The following is a 21,761-nucleotide window of genomic DNA, read 5'->3' as shown; positions in this document are numbered from 1 at the left end:
GGCTAAAAAAGCCAAGTGCAGAACTGTGTACTTTTCTTTTTTTAAGGGGATATATATTGCATATGCAATTTATCTTTAGGAGGACCCATGAAGCTAACAGCATTGCTTCTAGGGAAGGAAACTTCAAGTGTACCTTTTTGTAAAGGTCGAAAAAAAATGTTTCTTTTTACCTTGGGTAAAAATGACCCACCAACTAAATAAAAACCCCATACCACAAAAACAAACAAAATGCATGGCCTCATTGTAGGCAGTGCCTGCCCGGTCCCTGTTCTCTGTGTCAGGCTGCCTTAGTTGCTTCTAGAAGGTGAGGACAGACATGGACCACTGATGTTCTCAATCGTTGTCTTTATTAATTGGCTTTATAAGCTAAAGTGCATAGTAAAGACAAAAAAAGAAATGCATACATAGGAAAGGGGCATTTTTCTTGCCCACATTAGAAAGGACCTGAGATGGCTAAATGTCAGTTCTAAGGAACACTGGATCAAGGGAATGCATATGCAGGCAGCAGGCCTGGGTGCTGGCTTCTGGCCTTGCAATGGGGCCTGTAGAAGCTGCTGGCATGCTAACCCTGCCCCAGGCAAAAGCTGTAAGAGAGGATGTTGGGATGAAGGATCACACATGGGATAGGTGCTGCTGGTAATGAATGGGAGTTTAGCTCCATACAGGGCCTTGGGGGAACCAGCACTGCTACCAAAACTCTCCTATAGCAGGTCAAGAAATCTCCACCATCCCAAAAATACAAGTCACAGGAAATGGTATGGGATCACTCAGCCTGGGCCTGCTGCATAAGTCTGCAGATGTGTGTAGTTCCACTTTCCCTCTCAGTGAATAGGTAACTGGGTGAAGGTGAGTTGTAATGTCTTTGTCTTATCACATGCCTCCATCTCCTGGAGGGAGGGTGCCCAAGGAAGAGGGCAGGAGGGTTTCTTGTGCTCCTTGAAGGGATAAGTGGTTCATAAACAATTCCCTCTGGGCCTCTGTTCTTTAGAATGAGAGTTAGTCTGCAAGTTAGGGCCTAGCAATTAGAATCAGTCAGTTGCACTGAGCTTATACTCTGTGCCCTGGAAACATTGTAGAAGAAACATCTGAGTGAGTCATGACAGAGAGGTACCACTAGGTAGTCCTAGTTGGAAGCCTCTAACATGCTCCAGGGAATCGGTCCACTAATTTGTAGGGGAGAGAAAGAGGTGAGATCTGTTAATTTTGCTCTCAGTTCTGGAGATAAAGTGCTAACTCTGGCGCAGGGATAAATCTAGAAATGATGTGGGCAAGCCCTAAAAGTGGATCCTTTAGTGCTAAGACTAAAGGACAATAATAAAAAAACTTCAGTTCCTTCATAAGAGAGCCAACCCAGCTATATGGTGGCTGGGGTAAACGCAGGTGCCATCTTCCTACATCATCCTCTGGATCTCCTCAAAGTTCATCAGGTTGTTGGCTGTGTCAGACCAGGCAGGGTGCTGGGCTCCATCCATCTCAGAAGCAAGCTGGTTGCTACTTTCCAGAGTATGATGTGTGCCACCAATCACCTCCTTACAGTCAGGACAGGTGCCCCTCTGCATGGCTCCCCCACAATCACTAATCGCATAGATATGGCCATTGGAGCACTTGAACCAGTGGCCACGAGGAAAACCCATGGCATTGACAATCTGCACTCGCTCTTCCTCTGAGATGCCCAGGCCAGAGCAGGGAAGGGTGGCTTTCAGAAGTTCCATCTTTCTCTGCACAAGCTGTTCATCCTCCTGGGTGAACTTACATGTTTTCTCGAGGACATTCCGGACACTGTAGACCTCTTCTGCTATGCTACCTTTTATCTTCTCTGCCATCTTGCAGCGGCTCAGGAGGTTCAGTAGATACGTGAGCCTCTTGATTTCACTTTGGAGGTCACTCAGTTCCTGACTGGTGAAGCTCAAGCGCTTCTTGGCCAGCCACTGATGGACCTGCTCTAGTCGAGTCCTCACTCTTTCTTGTTCTAAGATATGCACCTTTTTCAGGGAATCCCACAGGCTGGCCAAGTGGTCATAGAAACCAATGTAATTCTCAACAAGGCCCAGGTCCTTCACTGACAGATTTTTCTGGGCCAGCTTTTCCTTTAGCATCAAGAAATCTTCAGGAAGTATTTGATGGAGGAGGTTCTTCCTCTCCAGCAGGGCCTTAAGTTGTTCTTGGCTGGTTGCAATTTCCCCTGCTGAGCCTTGGATCTTTTCCTTGATGATTTCAATCTCTTCCAGCCGCTCTTTGATGCTGGTTCCATACCTCAGATTTTTGCGGATGGGCACCTGGCAGATAGGGCAGACCTTCAGCTTGATGGCGACTTCATCATCCTTCTGCTCATTCATGTAGCGGTCCAAGGCTTGTACCTCGAAGATGTGGCTGCAGTCCTCTAGCTGCACAAAGCGGGCATCAGGCTCATCCTCAAAGCCAAAGAAGATTTGGGTGACTTCATCCAGGTTGCAGACACGGCACTTCTTGGGGCAGGGCTCCCCGCACAGACCTATGCAGGGGTGGCCACAAGCCAGCAGCTTAGTACAAGGCACATAGCATGGGGGTCGGTTGCAGGGTTCAGAGCAGAGTTTTGTGCACTGGAAGTGCTGGCAGCGCCAGACACAGGGTTCCACACAGGGGCTGCACAGCTCCCCACACTTCTTCTTGCACTGGCTGTGGACACAACGGTTTTGACAGGTACGCTGGCAGGGTGGGCACTCGCCAATGCATGGCTCCTGGCACTTGTGTGAGCAGATGAGCAGGCGCTTGCAGGGCTGCTGACAGCGCTCATGGAAGCGCCCTTCATAGCAGGTATGGCAGGAACCGGGACAAGGATGGCCGCAGTCCAAGATGGTGCCACACTTGGTGGTGCACTTGACTGGCAGATCAAACTCGAGGTCTTTCACATTACCACACTTCACCGGTTGGCTGTGCCCACACTTGAGTTTCACGGTGACCAATTCTGAACACAACCTCACACAGTCCTCCCCACATGAATGGCTGCATCTGTGCCCACATCTCAGGACCCTGGGACAAGGCTCCTGGCAGCAGAAATCTGACTCAGGCATGGAACAAGGGACCATTTGTTCATGGCCACACTGAGGAATGATTTTGGGCACTTTTACCTGACAAGGCTGACACTCCTGGAAGCAAACAAGGGGGCACCGGTGCCCATCCTGGCAGATGACTTTCTGGCATGGCTTCATGCACTGGAACTCCTTATGTGAGGAGTCATAGGGGTGGCAGGCACGGGTGCAGACATGCCCACAGGCCAGCCGGAACTCACAAGGCAGGTTGCAGCCTCCTTCCGGCACTTTTTGGAAGTCAGAAGCTTTGGATACTAAGGTGTGGGTATTAGGGTGGTTCTGGCAGCAGAGCTGGAGTGCGGGGCCTATCTGATTGTTCTCTCGAAGGGTATGGATGATCTTGCTCCACAAGGGCACCCTTGCCAGCATCTGCATGTTTCCAATGCAGTACATGCCCTTCTTGGCTCGGGACAAGGCCACGCAGATGCGGTTGGATATCTGGAGAAAACCCACCTTGCCTTCCTGGTTGCTTCGCACTAGAGAGAGGAGGAGGATGTCATTCTCTTCTCCTTGATATTTGTCCACGACATGGACCTTGATGCCAGCAAATGTCTTGGTAGGCATGAGTTTGCGCAGGCAGAAGAGCTGTCCGGTATAGGTGGTGAGGATTGTAATCTGGGACGGCAAATATTCCTGGCACAGGAAGTACTTGCACAACTCCACGACAAAGTGAGCCTCGTGCTGGTTCTGATGGCTTCTGCCTTCTTGAATTTCCTGTTCAGGAAAGTTGTGTTCTACAAAGAAAAGGTTGGAAAAGACACCCTGAAAAGGAAAAGAAGTGGCATATTAGAAGGTTCACTCATGGCCTTTGCTGTCTTCTTCCTATCTTCATAGGCACTGGCCACTAACCTTGCTCCAGAGGGAGAACCTGGAAAGCTTTCTGTACCTTCCACATCACTATCTTTAATTCTGAAGTTAGTCACTATATGCTTTGTTTGGGGCCATGGTAAACTATGAAATGGATAAAGAATTTATGTCTGTTTTAGTTTTCAAGATACATGTATGATATTAACATTTAAAATAGCCACCCGCAATGTAAGACTTACAGCCAGGGGAACGAGCGGCTAACTTACTGAGCACTCACTCTGCTGTGCTCACCACTTTACATGCATTTCCTCCTCAGTACAGGCAGGATGAGGCATGAACCATTACTCGCATTGTCCAGAGGAAGACCCTGACACTCAGAATTTTTATATAACTTGCTAAACATTACACAGCTACTAAGTGGCAGAGCTGGGATTAAAAAACCCAGGTCTGTATTCTCAATTTCTATACTATTTTTTCTCCCAATAGCCAGTTTTTTAAAAAAGCTGGTTCTGTTCTCTTCTGAAAGCCCTTTTTTCTTCCTGAGGAAAATATAGTCTCCTAGGCTGTGGACACCATCAAGGAAAGACCAGATAGAACAGTCTCACCTTAATCTTCTCATACTTGAGAACAGAGGGGTGATTCTTCAGATCCTGGTAAATGTGGGGGGTCAAAAGGCGGGCAATTTCAGGGCGCATACGGTGCTGGAACAATATGTGTATGTCATTAGAAACATGGACAGAGGACAAGTGGACAATTTCTCTAAAGACTAGGTTGCTGGGGGAAAATCTAGAGGTAACAATTGAAAATAATAATAGGGAGAAAGCATAATGTAAACAGCTCCTTCGTCTAACAAAAAGTTAACACAAGGTGATCTTCTGGTCATTACTAAACTGGTTTTGTTTTTATAAGACCTCTCTTACTGGCAGTTGGCAGGCTCCCAGGAGCCTTCTCCTGGGCGTTTGGTAATAACAGAGGTCTAGCTTCTCACCTGATAATTCAGACGTACAAAGGGAATGTTGACTTTCACTAGCCGTTCAAAAAGGGACACCTCAAGGTTGAAGTTCTTGGCCAGATCATACACATTGGCACTGGGACGCAGCTGAGAAGAGAAACATGGCAGAGGATTCTCTATTGAAAATGTATTTTAACCATCCATCCATCCATCTTCTGTCCATCCATCCATCTAGCAAATGTTTTTTAATTACCTATGTGCCAGGCACCATTCTAGCTGCTGACAGGTTAAGGTTTAATAGTGACAAGGGCTGTGAAGACAAGAGCTAAGGGTGATGTGAGAGTGCCTGAGGTTGGGGGTGGGGGGGTCAACTAGGCCTCTCTGAACCGTGACATCTGAGTTGATACCAGTATGAATGAAGTGGCCAGTCAGTTATTTGAAAAGCAAGCCATGAGAGGGAGCAGGAAGGACGGACGGTGGGAAGACCATGAGCAAATGAGATGAAATCAGAGAAACAAGCCAATACCTGATCATATTGGCTTTTCTAGGCCACTTTAAGAAGCCTTTATTTTTATGTTAAGTGCAATAGGAAACCACTGGAAGGTTTTAAGCTGGGAACTGACATGATCTGATTTTTAAAAATTAAAAAAATTCACTCTGGCTCCTTTATGGAGAATGGATTAGAGGGTAGCAAAAATAGAAGGGAGACTGAGGAGCATGCTATTGTAACACTCAAGAGGCCACGGTGCTCTAGGAACGTAGCAGTGAAATGGATGATGGTACTTCTAACGTACGCCCCGATTAGAACCTGGCCTTATAACATCAAGGTCAAGGGTTCAGTTCCCTGTACTTGACAGCTACCAAGAAAAAAAACAAAACAAAACAAAACAAAAATAAAATACACACCAAATCTAACAACATCTGCTCTTAGACAATATGGGAGGTGAGGGCAAGAGGAATCACAAAAAGCCACTAGTAAACTTGAAGACTGCTGAAGCAGAGAGGCTGGGGTCCTCCTGTTTGATCCCACCTTCCAGAGAGCCAGCCCATCTTCCAGATGCTCCTGCTTTACCTGCTGGTGGTCCCCAATCAGAATGAGGTGCTGGCATGCTTTGCTCAATGTGGCAATAGTATGGGCCTCAAGGACTTCGGCAGCCTCTTCCACGATGACAATCCGAGGCTCCACCTTCTGCAGGATCTGGCGGTATTTGGCAGCCCCTCAAGTCAGGAAAGGAGAAAGGCTCCTCTGAGCTAAGGCACAGGACCCATAGGGCCACTGGGCCTCTGGGAATCCTCTTTTGTACTTTCCCTGAACCTGGGTCAGTGGCAACTGACCCCTCATATTCATCCAGGGCTGTGGTGACTACTGAATGAGAGAATGGGTGCCGGGTGTTCTCCAGAGCATCACACCCATGTTGGTCACTCAGTAGGAGCAAATGGGTGAATTGTGCCAAGAGCTCCCAAAATACGAGTTGCTTTCAATAGCTTTTCATGTTATTTTCCTCTAACCTACTAAAGAAGCTTCTCTTCACCTGTCCTAGAAAATCTGATACGATGTTGGTATCAGAAGGGAACTTGGGGGCTGGCCGGTTAGCTCTCTTAGAGTGTGGCTTTGTAACACCAAAGTCAAGGGTTTATATCCCTGTACCAGCCAGCCGCCAAAAAAAAAGTGAACTTGGCTGAAACAGGTAAATTTCCCCATATTTTCTTACCTGTGGTTGTCATTCCTATGACCTGGGCATCTTTAAGGATGTGCAGGTCTTCCTGGAGTCTTAGTTCAGCCATTCTCTCTGCTGATGTGCGGTACTGGCGTTCATAGCTGAGGATCTTCCGGCGGGCGTCAGCCTGGTACATCTGTAGCCATAGCCTGGAGAAAGAAACAGGGAAAAGATGCCGTGTCTCTGAGAAGGTGGAGGAACTCCTTTCAGTGTGCCCAATGTATAAAGTGAAATCTGGACCCTCGAGGAGTTTACAGGCCAGAGAGAGAAAGAGAGAGGACCCAAGAGTCCAAAATGCCAACAAATTGATGTGCAGAGTGGTCAGGAACTAAGGAAGGGGGTAGGATAAAGAATAAAGGTTAACTATTGGGAAGAGAATAAGAGACTTCAAAAGCTTTAGGAAGAATTTCTCATATATTCTCCCTACCCCATCCCTACCTCAGTCTCTTCCCCTCTCCTAATCCTCCACAGAGTACTTGTTTTTACAAGTAAAACAGATAATGTCACTACTCTGCTATAAAACCTTCCAATGGTTCTCTGCTACTCTTCAGGTAAAATCCACACTCCCCACCTGAGCCGTACAAGGCCCTGCCCACCCTTCTAACTTTACTTGCCATCTTTCTCTGTGCCAGAGTCACACAGCTATGCTCCCTCCCATCTCAGGGCCTTTGCCTATGTGGTCCCCTCAACCTCATCTGCTCCCCCTTTTCCCCTGGACTTGATAATGCCTACTCATCTTTCAGATCTTGCTTCCAACACCATCATGTTCCTGGATACCTCAGACTGGCTCAGATATCACATAATATTCTTAGTATTTCTTGCTCTTTTCCTTCATAGTGTTTACGCCCACTTTTATTTGTGGAATTATGTGACTCACTTGTCTCTGGATAGACTCAACACTCCATGAAGGTAGAGCAAGTGTCCATTCTATCCCATTGCTTCATCCGCAGCACTGAGCTCAGTGGTAGTACTCAATCAATAATTAGCTAACATTGTTGAACGTCTTGGGGGTGGGGAGTGTTCTGGGAACAGAAAAGAACAGAACTTCCTGGGGAAATTAAATGGGCGGGCTAAGAGTTGGGTACAGTACCTATAAAGCCGCCACCGAGAATTCAGGTCCAGCTGCCAAACGTCCCAGATCTCACTGGCCTCAGCTTCAGTCATGGTGTTCAGTTTGCGAAGCTCAACCTTCACTTTCTTCTTCATTTTCTTTTTCTGTTTACTCTGGGTCTGTAGACAAACAATACCAAGTACAGTACCGTCGAGCCAAGGCAGGCCCAGTTCTAAGCCCAAGGTGGTGACCGTAGCACATAAGAAAAAGGGCTGCCATTTCTGATGGACTTCAAGCATCTCACACTCTTCCAACAGCTATTCCATTGGACAGTTGACTAAACAAGGACTCTGGAGCCAATTTGCCTGGGTTCAAAGCCCCACTTGACCTCTTATTAGGGTGTGATACCTAGGGCAAGTTCCTTAACCTCTGAGTGACTCAGCATCCCCTTCTATAAAATGGGAATAATAATAGCACTTCTTCATAGGGTAGTTCGCTTGACAGGAGTAAATACATGGAAAGCAATTATAACAGTGCTGGCACTAGTTATCATTGAATGTCTTTTGACCACAATCTGCTTCTCATTCCTAAAACATGTGTCAGGAAGTAGTAGGGGTGGGTTTCTCTTGTTGACTGCTGTACTACCAATGCCTAGCAGCCAGTGCTTAGTGCAGGGCTTGGCAGAGGGCCTGCTAAAGTGGTCCTAATGCCATCATATCAATGTAGTACCTTTAACAAGTAGGTAAAAGGCACTGTTTAGGAGAAAGTGCTTTCTCTTGGCTCTGCCACTGAGTCTGAGGCCATGAGCCTTTAGAAGGATTGGCATGTGAGATGGATGTCACCAGATTAAAGACAACTCCCTGCCTTCAAAACCAAACAAATCAACCTCTCCTGAGGCCAAATGGCAGAAAGATGCCCAATCCATGCTTCTAAAGATTGGGATCATGACTCCACCCCCTACGTATAGCGATGTTGAACTAAGCTAGGAGATCAGGTACAAAGGCAGCAGTTGAGTGAAAACTGCATCCAAAGTTGCCCTTGAGAGTCCCTAAATTATCACTGGGGTTTAAAATTTATTTTGAGTATCCAGTCCTCTATCATCATAATAATGCATGGTGAATTCTGAGGACGACTGGGCTTGACCAAAAGAAGGAGCAAAGGGAAAGTCTACATGGAGACATCTGGGCATTCACACCATTCTGCCTTTTAGAGGTGTCAAATTCCAACGTCAATGAAGGATGAGTATTCCATCCAGTCTGGGGGCCTTGCATCATTGTTTTACTTTGACCTTCTAAAATCTTAATACATGTTCACAGAAGATAACACACATGAAGGCATGAAGCACTGAGACCTAAGTGATCCAACTCATATGCTGCATTTTTCTAAAAGTTCTAGAGAACACTTAGCTACCTGCTTCCCACCTTTCTAAGTTGGCATTTCTTTCCAGAGCACCCCTGAAGAGCCATATACCAGGGTTAGGTTGTAAAATGCGTATATTAGCTAATTGTGAGGATGCAGTGAACACACTGTTATTAGAAGTGGGGGAAAACAGAAGTGGTCAGAACACTCTCAAGCCTGTTTTAACAGAATCTAACCCACACCCGCCTGGCAACAATAACTGAATTCCTGTTTCCCATTCTGCTGGGGCTTTCAGGGCCCTGAGGAAGTGAGTTTACCTCCCATTCTCCTGAGGCTTGCTCTTGCCCAGCTGTTGTCCTGGGGCCATAGTGGTCTAGCCTTATGGCCAGAAGCATTTTGGCCAACACCTGGTCTGCCCCATTCTCTTCCTTCTTCCGCCGCTGGGGCCTCACCACCTCTTCCTCTTCAATCACCCGGTCTGCTTGAATCAGGTCGGCTTCTTCTGCGATCTCGATCAGTGAATCCTCCTCCTCCCCTTCTTCTTGCTCCTCTCCTCCTGCTTGGGCTAAGAGAGGAAAGTAGACAAGACACAGATGGAGACTCTTGAAACCAAGGTATGGAAGAGGGCACCTAAAGAGCTCAGGTGCATGAAGACATTCTCAAGGGGCTTAAGTGGTTACCTTGGGGAAGGGAAACTGGCAGGATTGAGAGTTAGGGGAGGGAGACTTAGGTTTCTTTATATACTCTTTTGTTACATGTTTTATATTTTAAAAATCACATGAATGCATGCCTTAAGAAACGTTTTACTTGCTTTCTGCTCCTGTCATATTTGCCATGTGATACCCTGAGTTTCTATAATCACCACCAGGACAAGGCCTTCACCAGATGTGTTCCATAGACTTTGGAATTACCAGCCTCTGAAATTATGACAAATCCAGCCTACTTCCAAGCAATATCAGGATGATGCCCCTGTTGTTATTCCTGCAATGTTCTGTATGCTATTGAATGTGAAGAATGCACAGTGCAGTAAATCATCATTAACTGTGACTGAAACCCCAGGAAAAGGACTAAAAGTACTGAATTCATCATTACAAACAAGATGTATAAAGTAATCATAAAGCAAAATGACTGGCTTGGGTTTGTAACTATTTCTAAGTTATACATTCAACAAATATCTACCTAATAAATAATTCAAGATGGTTAAAAAAAAAGTCTTACTTATATCAAATAGACATATAAAGAAGTATATACAATGTAAATATGCAGTTTAAAGGATAATAAAAATATATAAAATGAACATCCAGGTACCTTCCACTCAATTTAAGGAGAAAACTACCAAATCTTTTTATGATTCTGTGGGCTCTTCTAACCTGAATTTTATATTAGTCATTTCCCCTTAAAAACAAAAAAAGTTATCATATATATACTATATATCTCTATAAACAACACGTTGTCTAGTATATATATTTTTCTGTAACTTGCCTTTTTCATTCAGCATGTTTTTTGAGATTCATGTATGTTGCTGTATATGCTGTGGTTTGTTCCTTTTCACTGTTATATAGTATTTCATTATCTGAGTAGATTGTAATTGATCTATCCATCGTACAAATGTTGATGAATATTTGAGTTCTTCCTGTTTTTTTGCTATCATAAAGTAGATGTGCCAATTTATATCCCGACTAGCAGGGTATCAGAGTTCCCACTGATCCACACCCTCATCAATATAGGGTTATATCAGACTTTTTAATTTTTGCCAATCTGGTAGGTGTGTAATAGTACCTCATTGGGTTTTTTTTTTTTTTTGGATGGCAAGCAGGATGTATTAGTGAGTGTGAGTAAGGAGGGGCAGCACAGTGAAAACTCTCACAAGTGTCCAGGGGGCCACTGTTGGTGATATATTTAACCCCACAACCATCTGGGATGAGCTGCTGCTCAGCCACCATGTTTTTAAATTCACTGACATTAAACTTGGTAAAGCCCCACATCTTTGAGATGTGGATCTTCTGGAGGCCAGGGAACTTCAACTTAGCCCTACATAGGGCCTCAATCATATGCTCCTCATTCTGCAGCTTGGTGTGGATAAGCATGATGATTTGGCCAATGTGAACCCTGGCCACTGTGCCCTGGGCTTTCCAAAGGTACCCCACATACTTGTCTGGAGCCTAGACTGGGACAGTGCTAGGTAAGGGACATGAATGTCTATTGGAAAGGGCTGCCTTCAAGGTCCCTTAAGGCAGCCCATATAAGCAACAGTCTGCATACACTACCAAGGAGGCTGCTGTTTGCAGCCACTGTATACTGGGCCCTCACGAGGAAAGGAGCATAGTGGGCTTAATTGGCTGAAGAGGACTCACTGAGTTTTAATTCCCCTAGTTTGTTCCTTTTTTTCTTTTTCTTTTTTTTATTGGCTAAATAAAAGTTTTTATTTAAAAATCTTTTAATATATACCAAATAAGAAATCAGCAGTTTCTACCCTTCTCTCTTCCATTCCAAGTCTCACAACCTCAGAGGCAAACCTTTTTAATGGTTCCTATTTTTAATTTTAGTATAAATTTAGTTCTTCAAAAAATTCATAATGGGATAGAATAACTTTATTAACAGTCCCCCCTATTATTAGATGTATTAGTCCATTTCTGTTGCTTATAAACAGAATACCTGAAACTGAGTAATTTATAAAAAAATGAAATTTCTTTTTTTGGCGGGTGGGGTTGGGTTTGGCAGATTGGCTGGTAAGATCTGAGCCCTTGACCTTGGTGTTATCTGAAATTTATTTCTTACATTTTGGAGCCTGGGAAGTCCAATGTCCAGGGAACACATCTGGTGAGAGCCTTCTTCTTGGTGGTGACTCTCTACAGTGACATAGGGTGTTACACGGCAAGAATGGCTTGAGCAAAAGCTAATACTCCTTGTTTCTAATGAGCACTTTTCATATATCTATTGACCAACAGGATTTCTTATTTTGTGTTGTGTCTGTTGAAAGTCTTTTACCTATTTTCCTATTAAGCTATTTGTCATTCTCTGATTGATTCATAGAGCTTTATGTTTTCTGGGCAAAACTTTTAAGTCCTGCTGTTCTGGTCTTTATAATATTCTACCTTAAGAAATGCACTTCTTACCTGTATTCTCAGGTCCTGCTGGAGCAACATTTTGGGTGAAAGAACCGACACCTAGACCCAGCCACTCCAGCATCATGGAACGCTTCCAACACTGGAAGTTGACCCATTCACTATCCTGAGGAAGGAAGAATTATCAGTCACAAGAATTCTATGATAATGTGTGATGGCAAGGTCTCCTCAAAGGGTAAAAAGTAATTCCCTTATAATTCTGAGGTTGCAGGGCTGGACCGTAGCTCACTTGGGAGAGTGTGGTACTGACAACACCAAGTCAAGGGTTAAGATCCCCTTGCCGGTCATCTTATATAGGGACTTTTATAATTAAAAAAAAAAAAAATTCTGAGGTTGCAAATTAGCATCTCTTGAACAACTAGAACATTTAATGTGACATGCATAGAATTTAAAAAATCAAAATTTCTATCCTCTCTTGACAAAATCAGGAGCTATGACAACAATGAGCCTGTATAACTGAATGGCAGCAAATGGCTGGAACTAGGTTGCTGCTACCCCTTTTCTAGTTTGCTGGAGTCTTACTTGCTAATGTTTCACTTTTAGACTGCTTCACTTATTTATAGAACTTGATTGATCCCTTTAAGCTTTTGGGTGTGTAACTCTGGAAATCACCAACCCAATGATAATAGAGCTACCATTTGCAGAGATCATCTCAGTTATTTCTTACAATATAATTTGAAGGCAGACATTATTATTATCCTTGTTTGATTGTTGAGGATCACACTTGTCCAAGTCTGTGTGACCACACAGTCAGTCTAGGTTTATCAACTCCCAAGCTGTCTATATGTGCTAGGTTGTCTCTGCTTATGATTTTATTTAACATGATTTTGTTTATTTTCATTTAACAAACACTTATAGCACACTTATGAAGACACTTACAAATATTAACTTGTTTATCCAAATAACAGTAAGATAAGAGTTAAGTTGATCTGTAAGAAATTGCCATTTTTGCAAGTCAAATTTACAAATATTGGCAACTTTATATGGTTCAACTTAAAGCTATTATTATCCTCACTTTGTAATAAGAGGAAACAGGCACAGAAAAATTAATTAACTTGTACAAGGCAAAGCTAGGATTCAAACCCAGCAGGCTGGTTCCAGAGTCTTGTACCTGACCAATATACTCAAATGCCTTTCATCATGAAAGGGAATTTTTTACATTATGGCAGCGTTAGATTGCCAAACAGCTAAAGCTTTGGATTGCTGCATCTGTTGGAGTTTTCCTTCAAGTACTGAGGCAAGTGACATGTTTGGGTCCCCTGGGGTGACCCCTACCTGCACTGGTCCATTCATCAGGCTTTCCCAGTGTTGGGGGGAGATGTATTTCTCCAGGTGCTGTTCCCGTATAACGCCACGCATGGTGCACTCCAGGGTCTGGGCTCCTTCACGAAGCTCTTGCTCTGACTCCTTCATCTGTGTTATGATCTGCCAAGAACAGAGGGAAAGAATGATGAGGAAATATCATCATCCCCCAAACTCAGTCCCTGCCCTGAGGGAAAATGAAGCTAAGACAGAATAAATAAATACACCAGTCAACAAACCAATTTCCCAAGGCACATTATTGTGGTCTTGAAACCAAAAGGTTTGTATCCAAAATGTCTACAGACTCTTACCAATCAGTAAGAAAAGGAAACACATAATACAACAGAAAAACAGGCCAAGGATACTGTGACCGAGGCTTCAAGCCTCACAGTATCTGTTCTCTCTCTTTTCCTTGGTAATAAGAACTGAGATTTTTGGTTGGGTACATTGCTGCCCAGCTAAAAGATGATATTTCCCTGATTAATGGGCTCTAATAGTGCTGTGGGTGATTTGGGGAGGTAGCCTTAAAGTCTTGGCAGGAGTGGGGAAGGGCAGTGTGCCCTTCTTTGTCCTTTCCTCATCTTGGATTATGAAGGCAAAGATCACACCAAGAAATTAGAAGAAAGGAATGATGGAAGGGATCTGGGTTCTTCAGAGCATTGAGGAACCTCCATATCTGGGCTGCCTACCCAGATATCCACTTCTATCTTGTTTAGGTCCCCCTTTAATTCCCTCAAACATTCCAGAGCTGGGACTTACACTCATGTACGCCCTTCGGAGGTGCATGGGCAGGTTGCGGCGGAATTCCCGCTTGTTCCTCAGCTCCCTCAGAGTGAACTGCTTCAGGATTTCACTGTTGCTCCTTCCACCCACCCGCACGATGCTGGTCTTCTGACATTTGTAGATGCCTGTGGAGCACAGTGGAGTATGGTAGGGTTGAGAGGAGCTATGCTGGGTTCTCGGGTAAGAGTTATGTGTGTATGGGATCCTGTCTCAATTGGTCCCTTAGTGAACAAACTTGTGCTTTCAGGAAATTTACTCCATTAATGAGCAAGAAGACCCCAGAGAGGATGTGACCTGCAGAGCATAAAGTGTAGTGCTTAAGAGCATAGGCTCTGGAATAAGACAACTGGGGACCCAAATCTTGTCTTCACCACTTACTGCTGTGTAACCTGGGGCAAGTTACTCGAGTCTCAATTTCTTTGTCTGTGATTTAGAGGCAATAATACTTTCCTCATAGAGCTACAGTCTGGATAAATGAAAGAATATCTTTATACCCCCTCACTAGGTCCTGGTACAAAGCAAGCACTCAGTAAATGTTACATATTATTTGCTTGGCAGATTTACGGATTGCTTATATGTTCCAGGCATGGGCCAGGTTCTAAAGATATAGCAGTCAATACACAGACTTGATTTGATTTGTTCTCATATCTCAAAGTCTAGCAGAGAAGGTACTCATTAAATAATTTATTAATTTATTTTTCTTTATTTATATTTTTGTGGCTGGCCAGTGCAAGGATCTGAACCCTTGACCTTGGTGGTGTAACACCACACTCTAACCAACTGAGCTAACTGGCCAGCCCTCATTAAACAATTTATTACAATAGTGAAAAGTGTAATAAGTATTGTGAGTACATGATGCTATCGGTGGATAGCAGGAGACCTTACCTAATCTGGGTGGGTAGGGATCTATTCTTGAGGATCTAATATTTAAACTGAGACTCTAAGAATAAAGAAGATTTATCTAGGTGAAAAGAGGGTATGGAAGAATGTTAAATAATATTCTAAGCAAAAGAGAAAAAGCACATACTCATTCATTCATTAATGCAGTTAGTATTTTTCGAGTACCTAATATGTGCCACAATCTGTGAATACAGCAAGAAACAGGACCACCCCTCACAGTGTTTACAGTCTAGGGTAGAGACACATAAAACAGACTACAAAAAAAGAAAAAATACAAAAGGAGACTTGTTTGGGGACAATAGCAAAAATCTACCCAAAGAAGAGAGTTTAAAGTGAGACCTGAAGAATGAGTTGGAGCCACTCAGGCTGGATAAGTTCAAGATGAAGAGAGAGAGAGAGAGGGGAAAAAAGTGCATTCCAGGCAGGGCACCAGCATGGACCAAGGGAGAAGCTAGAGAAATTCAAGGAATTGAAGACACTCAGTGTTGTTGGAATTAGGGAGAACAAGGGAAGAAGTAAAAGATACAGCTTAGAGTTGGGCTGGGACAGATCATGCATGGCCTTGAAAGTCATGATAAGGACTGTGGACTTTACTCAAAAAGCAATACAAAGATAATGAAGTTGCTGATGTTGTTGGTTCAACCACAGATGTCTTGATAGAGAACGAGTTTGCTCAGATATTACCTTCCAGAAACTGGTCCAAAGCGTGATTTGTATAACACACAACCAAGATGGGGAACTTCTGGAGGCTAATTTGCCAAACGGACTCATTGGTTAGAAGGGCCTGAACAATTTTTAGACCAACATAGGTTTTGCCTAGAAAATAAGGAAAAAGAAATTTCAAAATTTAGAGACTTTATAAAAGGAGTAATTAATTACTTAGAGCAAAAATTTGTTAAATTTTATTTTAAGGTAATACACTGAGATGGTTTAAAATCCAAGAAGCACAGCTGGGTATACTGTGAAAAGTTCCCCCTGCACTTCTGTCCCCTAGTCACCCAGTTCCTCTTGCTGGAAGAAACCAATATTACCAGTTTCTTGTGAACTTTCCAGAGATAGTCTTTTTTTTTTTTTTAAAAGATGACTGGTAAGGGGATCTTAACCCTTGACTTGATGTTGTCAACACCACGCTCTCCAAGTGAGCAAATTGGCCATCCGTATATAGGGATCCGAACCCATGGTCTTGGTGCCATCAGCACTGCACTCTCCCGAGTGAACTACGAGGCCGACCCTCATTTTGCTTTTTTTTTTTTTTTTTACAGCTATAAGGTATTTTTTAGCCAACTCCCTATTGATGGACATATATGTTTTTTCTAATATCATATGGCAAATTCTTTAGAAATTCTTTTTATATACCGTGGTAGACTTGCCTTTGTGATGGGAGGGGAAAACTCAGAAATCAACATTGGAGTCAGAGTTATGGGCTCCTTAGTAATTGGCCATTAATTAATTAATTAAGTCTACAAACTGACAAACTCTTACATTGTGTCAGGCTGAGTAAGGCAGCCACTGTCCTCAAAACTCAAAGTTTGTTATAACACCAAGGTCAAGGATTTGGATTGCCATACTGGCCAGCTGCAAAAGAAAACCCCCAAAAACAAAAAAAACAGGAACAAGAAACTCGAATTTGAGTGAGTAATACAAGAAAATCAAAGACTTCATTATATCATGATAAGTTATTTCTTCCTTCATTTTTTTTCTTTAAATATTTATTGAGTGCCTATCAGGTGTCAGGCACTGGGTAAGGTGCAAGAAATATGATAGTGAGCAAAACAGACATGGTTCTTATCCTCCTGGACCTTACAGACTTATAGAGGAGAAAGATAATAATTAATCACACAAACAAATATAAAAGCATAAATGTGGTAAATGAGAAATACATGGTATTATGAAAACATATAACTAGGACTACAGCCTAGTCAATGAGGTTGGGAGAGGCTTCCCTGGGGAAGTGATAATTGGGAAAGAGCAGGCAAGAGGTAAAAGGGGTGGACTGGTCAGCAGGCTCCTGTCATCTTCTAGGTGAGTGAAGACCAGTGCCTGCCTCCAGCAGTGGAGATTAGATAAACAGGCAGACAAGGAAGAAGTTTCAGAGATAAAAGGAGTTTCAGAGGTGAAAATGCAGGAATCATAAAAAGAATGAGGTACATTTCTAAATGTGACTGTAATGTAAAGAATAATGGTTTGGTAATGGTTTGGCTGGGGTGGGAGGTAGGTAGTGAGCAGGAAAGGATAACTCCTATAACTCCTAGGTTTCTAGTTTGGTGGTTTGGAGGACTGGACGGATAAGGATACTTTAGTGGGAAAGAGAATCTTTCTAATTCAATATTTACTCTATCCCCTTCCAGTGTTTTCCTTCCCCTTACAGTAGATATGTTATGGAACTTCTACTCCTAAAATGATCTCCTTTACTACCTTCTCCCATACTCATTGGTAGGCCCTGTGTGTGTGTGTGTGTGTGTGTGTGTGTGTGTGTGTGTGTGTGTGTGTGTGTGTGTGGTGTGGTGTGTCTGTCTAATGCTAGTGTGAAATGATTACTAAACTTGGAATTAAAGAGTCAAGTGATAACATTAGAAGAAATTATTTGCAACATGCATATTTTTAATATACAAACAGCTCCTACAAATCAATAAGAAGAAGCAATTCAACAGAAATATGGGCAAAGACTATGAAAAGGCAATCCATAGGAATAGAAATATAAACAGCTAATAAGCACAAGAAGGACATTTAATCTCATTTTTTACTGAAGAAATACAAAGTAACTACTGTGATATACACTACCAGAGAGCAAACTGGAAACATCTATTAAAATTAAAAATGCACACATTTTTGAACCAGTTAGGAATTTCTTTTCTGGATATATTCTATTTGTGTGTAAAAAGACTCACAAACAAGGCTATTAATTGAACTAATGTTTGTAATAGTAAATCCACAGGAAAGTGGTTAAATATGAAAGGGTCTCCAAGATACTTTACAAGCGAGCAAAGTAATGTGCAAAACAGTGTTTATATCACAGTAGTTTTAAAGAAAGTAGGGGGAAATGGGAACTGACTGGGATGGTGGGAGGAGGGAGATAGGGACTTTAAAAAAAAAATCGAGCCATAATTTATTAAATAAAAATAAAAGTAATAATGAGACAAATGTAATAATAAAAATGAGCCCCAAATTTTAAATTCTCAGATCAACAAAATCTAAAAAAATTGATAACATACAACAATGCTGAAAAGGATGAAGGAAATGAACACTAGTTCGTTCTTGGTGGGAGTATAAACTGGTACATCCTCCTCACTCCCCTTTTTTTAAAGCCCTCAAAACATCACTTTAAACTATTTTCCCATATTGTGTATCTTATTAAAAAGAACTTTCCATTCTGTTACACAAAATTTTTATCATGAGTTGCCATTACTTTATCAGTGTTTTTAAAGACCTCTTCCTGTTTTTATAATCTTTTTTGAGGGGGGGGGCGGGTTACATCCTTTCGGGAGGTTAATTTAGCAGTAACTATTATAACTATTAATGTAAATTTCCACTTTCAGAGGAAAAAACTGCAGAAATAATAAGCAGAGTACCCCAAAATACACACACATAGAGATATAGATATACAGGTATATGGATATTTATTATAGCACTGTGTGTAACCCAAAAGAAAACAATTATGGGGCATTCAGATACTAGAATACTATGTAGGGATAGTAAAAAGAATGAGGTACATTTCTAAATGTGACTGTAATGTAAAGAATATAAAGATGTCCATAACATGTTACATATAATACATTGTAGAACAATATATAGGGCATAATCCTATTTTTGTTAAATAAAAATAGAAAAAGTATATGGGTACATACGTAAACATATAAATACACATACAGTACAGACACACAGATATATCAACGTTAACCTTAGAGAACATCTGGAAAGATGCGTATCAAAGTGCTAATAGCAGTTACCACCCCAGAGTAGGATTACAGAATGGAGTATGGGAAGGAGAGTAGAGGGAGGTATATTTCCATGAAAGGCAAGTACAGTGTGGTAGATAGGAGCCAGGACTCTACAGCCAGACTGCTTGAGTTCAAGTCCTACGTCTATTATTTACCATCTGTGTGAGCTTCAACACACACCTCACACCTCTTAAATAAGAGCTTATTTAACCTTTCTTTGCTTTAGCCTTCTCATCTGTAAAATGATTTTAATAATGGTTTCTACCTCACTGAGTTGTTGTGAGGATACAATGACTTAACATATGTAAAGTGTGTAAAACAGTGCTTGGCACATAGTACTATTATTATATATTGATACTATTTAACTTAAAATAACATAAAATTGAACAAATATATCCTTCAGTGAAGCAGAGAGAATCCATCTCCCTAAGTGTGACCTCTAGCAGTCTTTTCTAATCTTGTGATTTTTGGTCTATTACTATGCATGCCAATGGGTCCTCATTGGAAAATCACTATAAGCAGCTACTTTTTTTTTTTTTGGTGGCTGGCTGGTATGGTCAAACCTTTGACCTTGGTGTTATAATACCATGCTCTAGCCAACTGAGCTAACTGGACAGACCCATAAGTGGCTACTTTATAAACAACTTTGATGCCCATTTCAGGAGAAGGTTTCCAAATGAGACATTCTAGAAACATAGAGTCAGGCCTCCCTTGCCTATCTCATAGGGCAGAAGTTATGTGCGCTGAAAAATTCTCTGTCTTACCTGTTCCAGGAGGTCCTTGAATAATAGCCAGTTCACTTGTGAGTGCGAATTGCAAGGCTTCCATCTGGGAGTCATCCAGGTTCAGGGCTTCTTTTGAGGGCCACTGGTTAGGGTCTAAGACATTAACTCTGGAGTATCTGAAGCCCTCGGCATTCCTCAGAGATTCCCCAGTGGCTGAGGGATTCTCTATTAAGGAGGTGAAATCATATCTACCTCCCATTAGCAAGTACCTTGGCTCCTTCACATCTGAGTTGCACTCCACGATGTTCCTCTGGAAGGGGACATCTTCCTCCTGGACCTCCTGGAGTCCTTCCAGGACGTGCCTATAGGCCTCAAAGTATGCAGTTGTCTCCACCATGAGGAAAGAGTCAGAGGGCTGGACATCTGCTAAAAGCTGTTGGCTTTGTTCATTGAAGGAAAGCTGGACAATTCCTTGGCAGAGATCTTCTTGTTCCCGGTTAGAAACAGTGGCAAAAAGAAATGTCTCAAAGTTGTCCTTGGACATGCATACCAAGGATCCATAGAGTAATCGCTTGGAATTCTGCCAGCGAACAAACTTCAGTGGTTTTGTGTCAAACTGTACCTTGTAGACAATGCCTGATGATGAACACAAAGGGGTGATAATCCTGGTATCAAAGTAGATTCGGATGTCATCAAACTTTCTCTTCCTCAGGCACTGGTCTTCAAAGTTTTGGAGAAGTTCCAAAATGCCTTCCCGTAGGGGTCTGACAAAATCTTCTCTTAAGAGTCGGAAGTGGGTATCCAAATAGACAGCAGTGCTGTCATATTTTCCAGAAATGATGTTGGGGCGAAGGAAGGGCCTTTCATCCAAGTGCACTTCATTGTAGGTAGGGTAAATGGGCACAGTCCGGTAGCTCTCAACATGATCTGCCTGAGGCTTCACTAGAGTATAGGTATCCACTCTCAAAGTGCCCTCTCGCCTCTTTTCCTGCAGATGTTCAATGATGGTCTGCACCTTTTCCAGGTTCTTTTCTGTCTCCTCTTCTATGTCAACACCAGAGGCTCTCAAAGCATTAAGAGAAGCTGGCAGGAGGGAAATAAGCATGGATGTTTCCTGCACGGAGCTGGCGGGGAAGACGCTTACCAGGTCCTGGATGAGGGAGATGATGTTGCTTATATGTTTTGGATACTGGTTTCGAATGTCAGGGACAGGTTCAGTGATCATTCCTACCACATAAGTAGGCAGACAGACTTTGAGGAATTTGGAATTCTTCAATACGCCCAGAACATAGAGAATGCTCTGGCGGTCCATTTTGGAACTGCAAGCCTTCCGAAGAACCTGGCAGATAAGCTCAAGGAAGTTGGATTTCATGGAGGAATGAGACAGGAGCTCCTTTAGCCCTAAACTTGTGGCAAGTGTGATGACCACCTCTGAGGGGTCTTTCTGCAAAAGACTTTCTAGGAATTTGTAGCCCAGTTTCTTCACCTGCTGTGGCTGTTCTGCAGGCTTCTGGTGGGGGGTCCGCCACTGCTGGAAGTTTTCACTGGACCATGGTGGTCCGTGGTTCTTACCCTCCTGGTTGCCATTTCTCTGCCTGGTGTCATTCTCCTGACCATGTCTTTGGCCTCTAGCTTCGTCACTGGCATGCCCCTCCTGGTTCCTCCTTCCCTGATGTGGGTTCCTGCCCATGGCCCGAAATCTCTCTTCCCTTTGCTGGTAAGGAACAGGATGACTGTTGGCCCTGGGATGCCTTCTGGACTGGTTGGCTCCTCCTCTGAGAGCATTGGCTGGTGGGTTATTGGCCTGATTTCTAGCTCTTGGTGGTAATTCTCCATCCATAGGCCCTAAGCGCAATGGGAATATTGGGTAAGCAGAATAATCAAGGGGCAAGGAAACCCAGTAGGACAACAATAAACATGCCCTCATTTCCCAAAACAACTTAGGAGCTTACTTTTTTTTTTTTTTTTTTTTTTTTTTTTTTTGAGACTGGCCGCACCACCCTCAGCCAGTGGACGCTGGGAGCCCCCCGGGC

General features: G+C 42.9%; 1 protein-coding gene across 2 annotated transcripts in view; it reads right to left on the bottom strand.

Annotated features, from left to right (window-relative positions):
• Positions 1–328: 328 nt before the first annotated feature.
• ZNFX1 (zinc finger, NFX1-type containing 1) overlaps positions 329–21,761 on the bottom strand; it is a 25,634-nt gene continuing 4,201 nt past the window's right edge. The window contains exons 2-13 of one of the 2 annotated variants that reach the window (XM_008581845.1): positions 19,768–21,573; positions 15,750–15,881; positions 14,142–14,290; positions 13,356–13,505; positions 12,072–12,186; positions 9,273–9,520; positions 7,636–7,775; positions 6,540–6,694; positions 5,900–6,045; positions 4,864–4,974; positions 4,481–4,576; positions 329–3,830 (exon numbers count right to left, since the gene is read on the bottom strand). In XM_008581845.1, the coding sequence (XP_008580067.1) occupies positions 1,392–3,830; positions 4,481–4,576; positions 4,864–4,974; positions 5,900–6,045; positions 6,540–6,694; positions 7,636–7,775; positions 9,273–9,520; positions 12,072–12,186; positions 13,356–13,505; positions 14,142–14,290; positions 15,750–15,881; positions 19,768–21,573 (5,687 nt within the window). In that variant the 3' untranslated portion in view covers positions 329–1,391. The remainder of the gene's footprint in view (positions 3,831–4,480; positions 4,577–4,863; positions 4,975–5,899; positions 6,046–6,539; positions 6,695–7,635; positions 7,776–9,272; positions 9,521–12,071; positions 12,187–13,355; positions 13,506–14,141; positions 14,291–15,749; positions 15,882–19,767; positions 21,574–21,761) is intronic. The other variant, XM_008581846.1, reaches the window with a different exon arrangement.

The sequence above is a fragment of the Galeopterus variegatus genome, unplaced genomic scaffold (genome assembly GCF_000696425.1).
Source record: "Galeopterus variegatus unplaced genomic scaffold, G_variegatus-3.0.2 Scaffold2473, whole genome shotgun sequence".
In the NCBI taxonomy this organism is placed as follows: Eukaryota; Metazoa; Chordata; class Mammalia; order Dermoptera; family Cynocephalidae; genus Galeopterus; species Galeopterus variegatus.
This window is presented reverse-complemented; position numbering and strand designations above follow the sequence as displayed.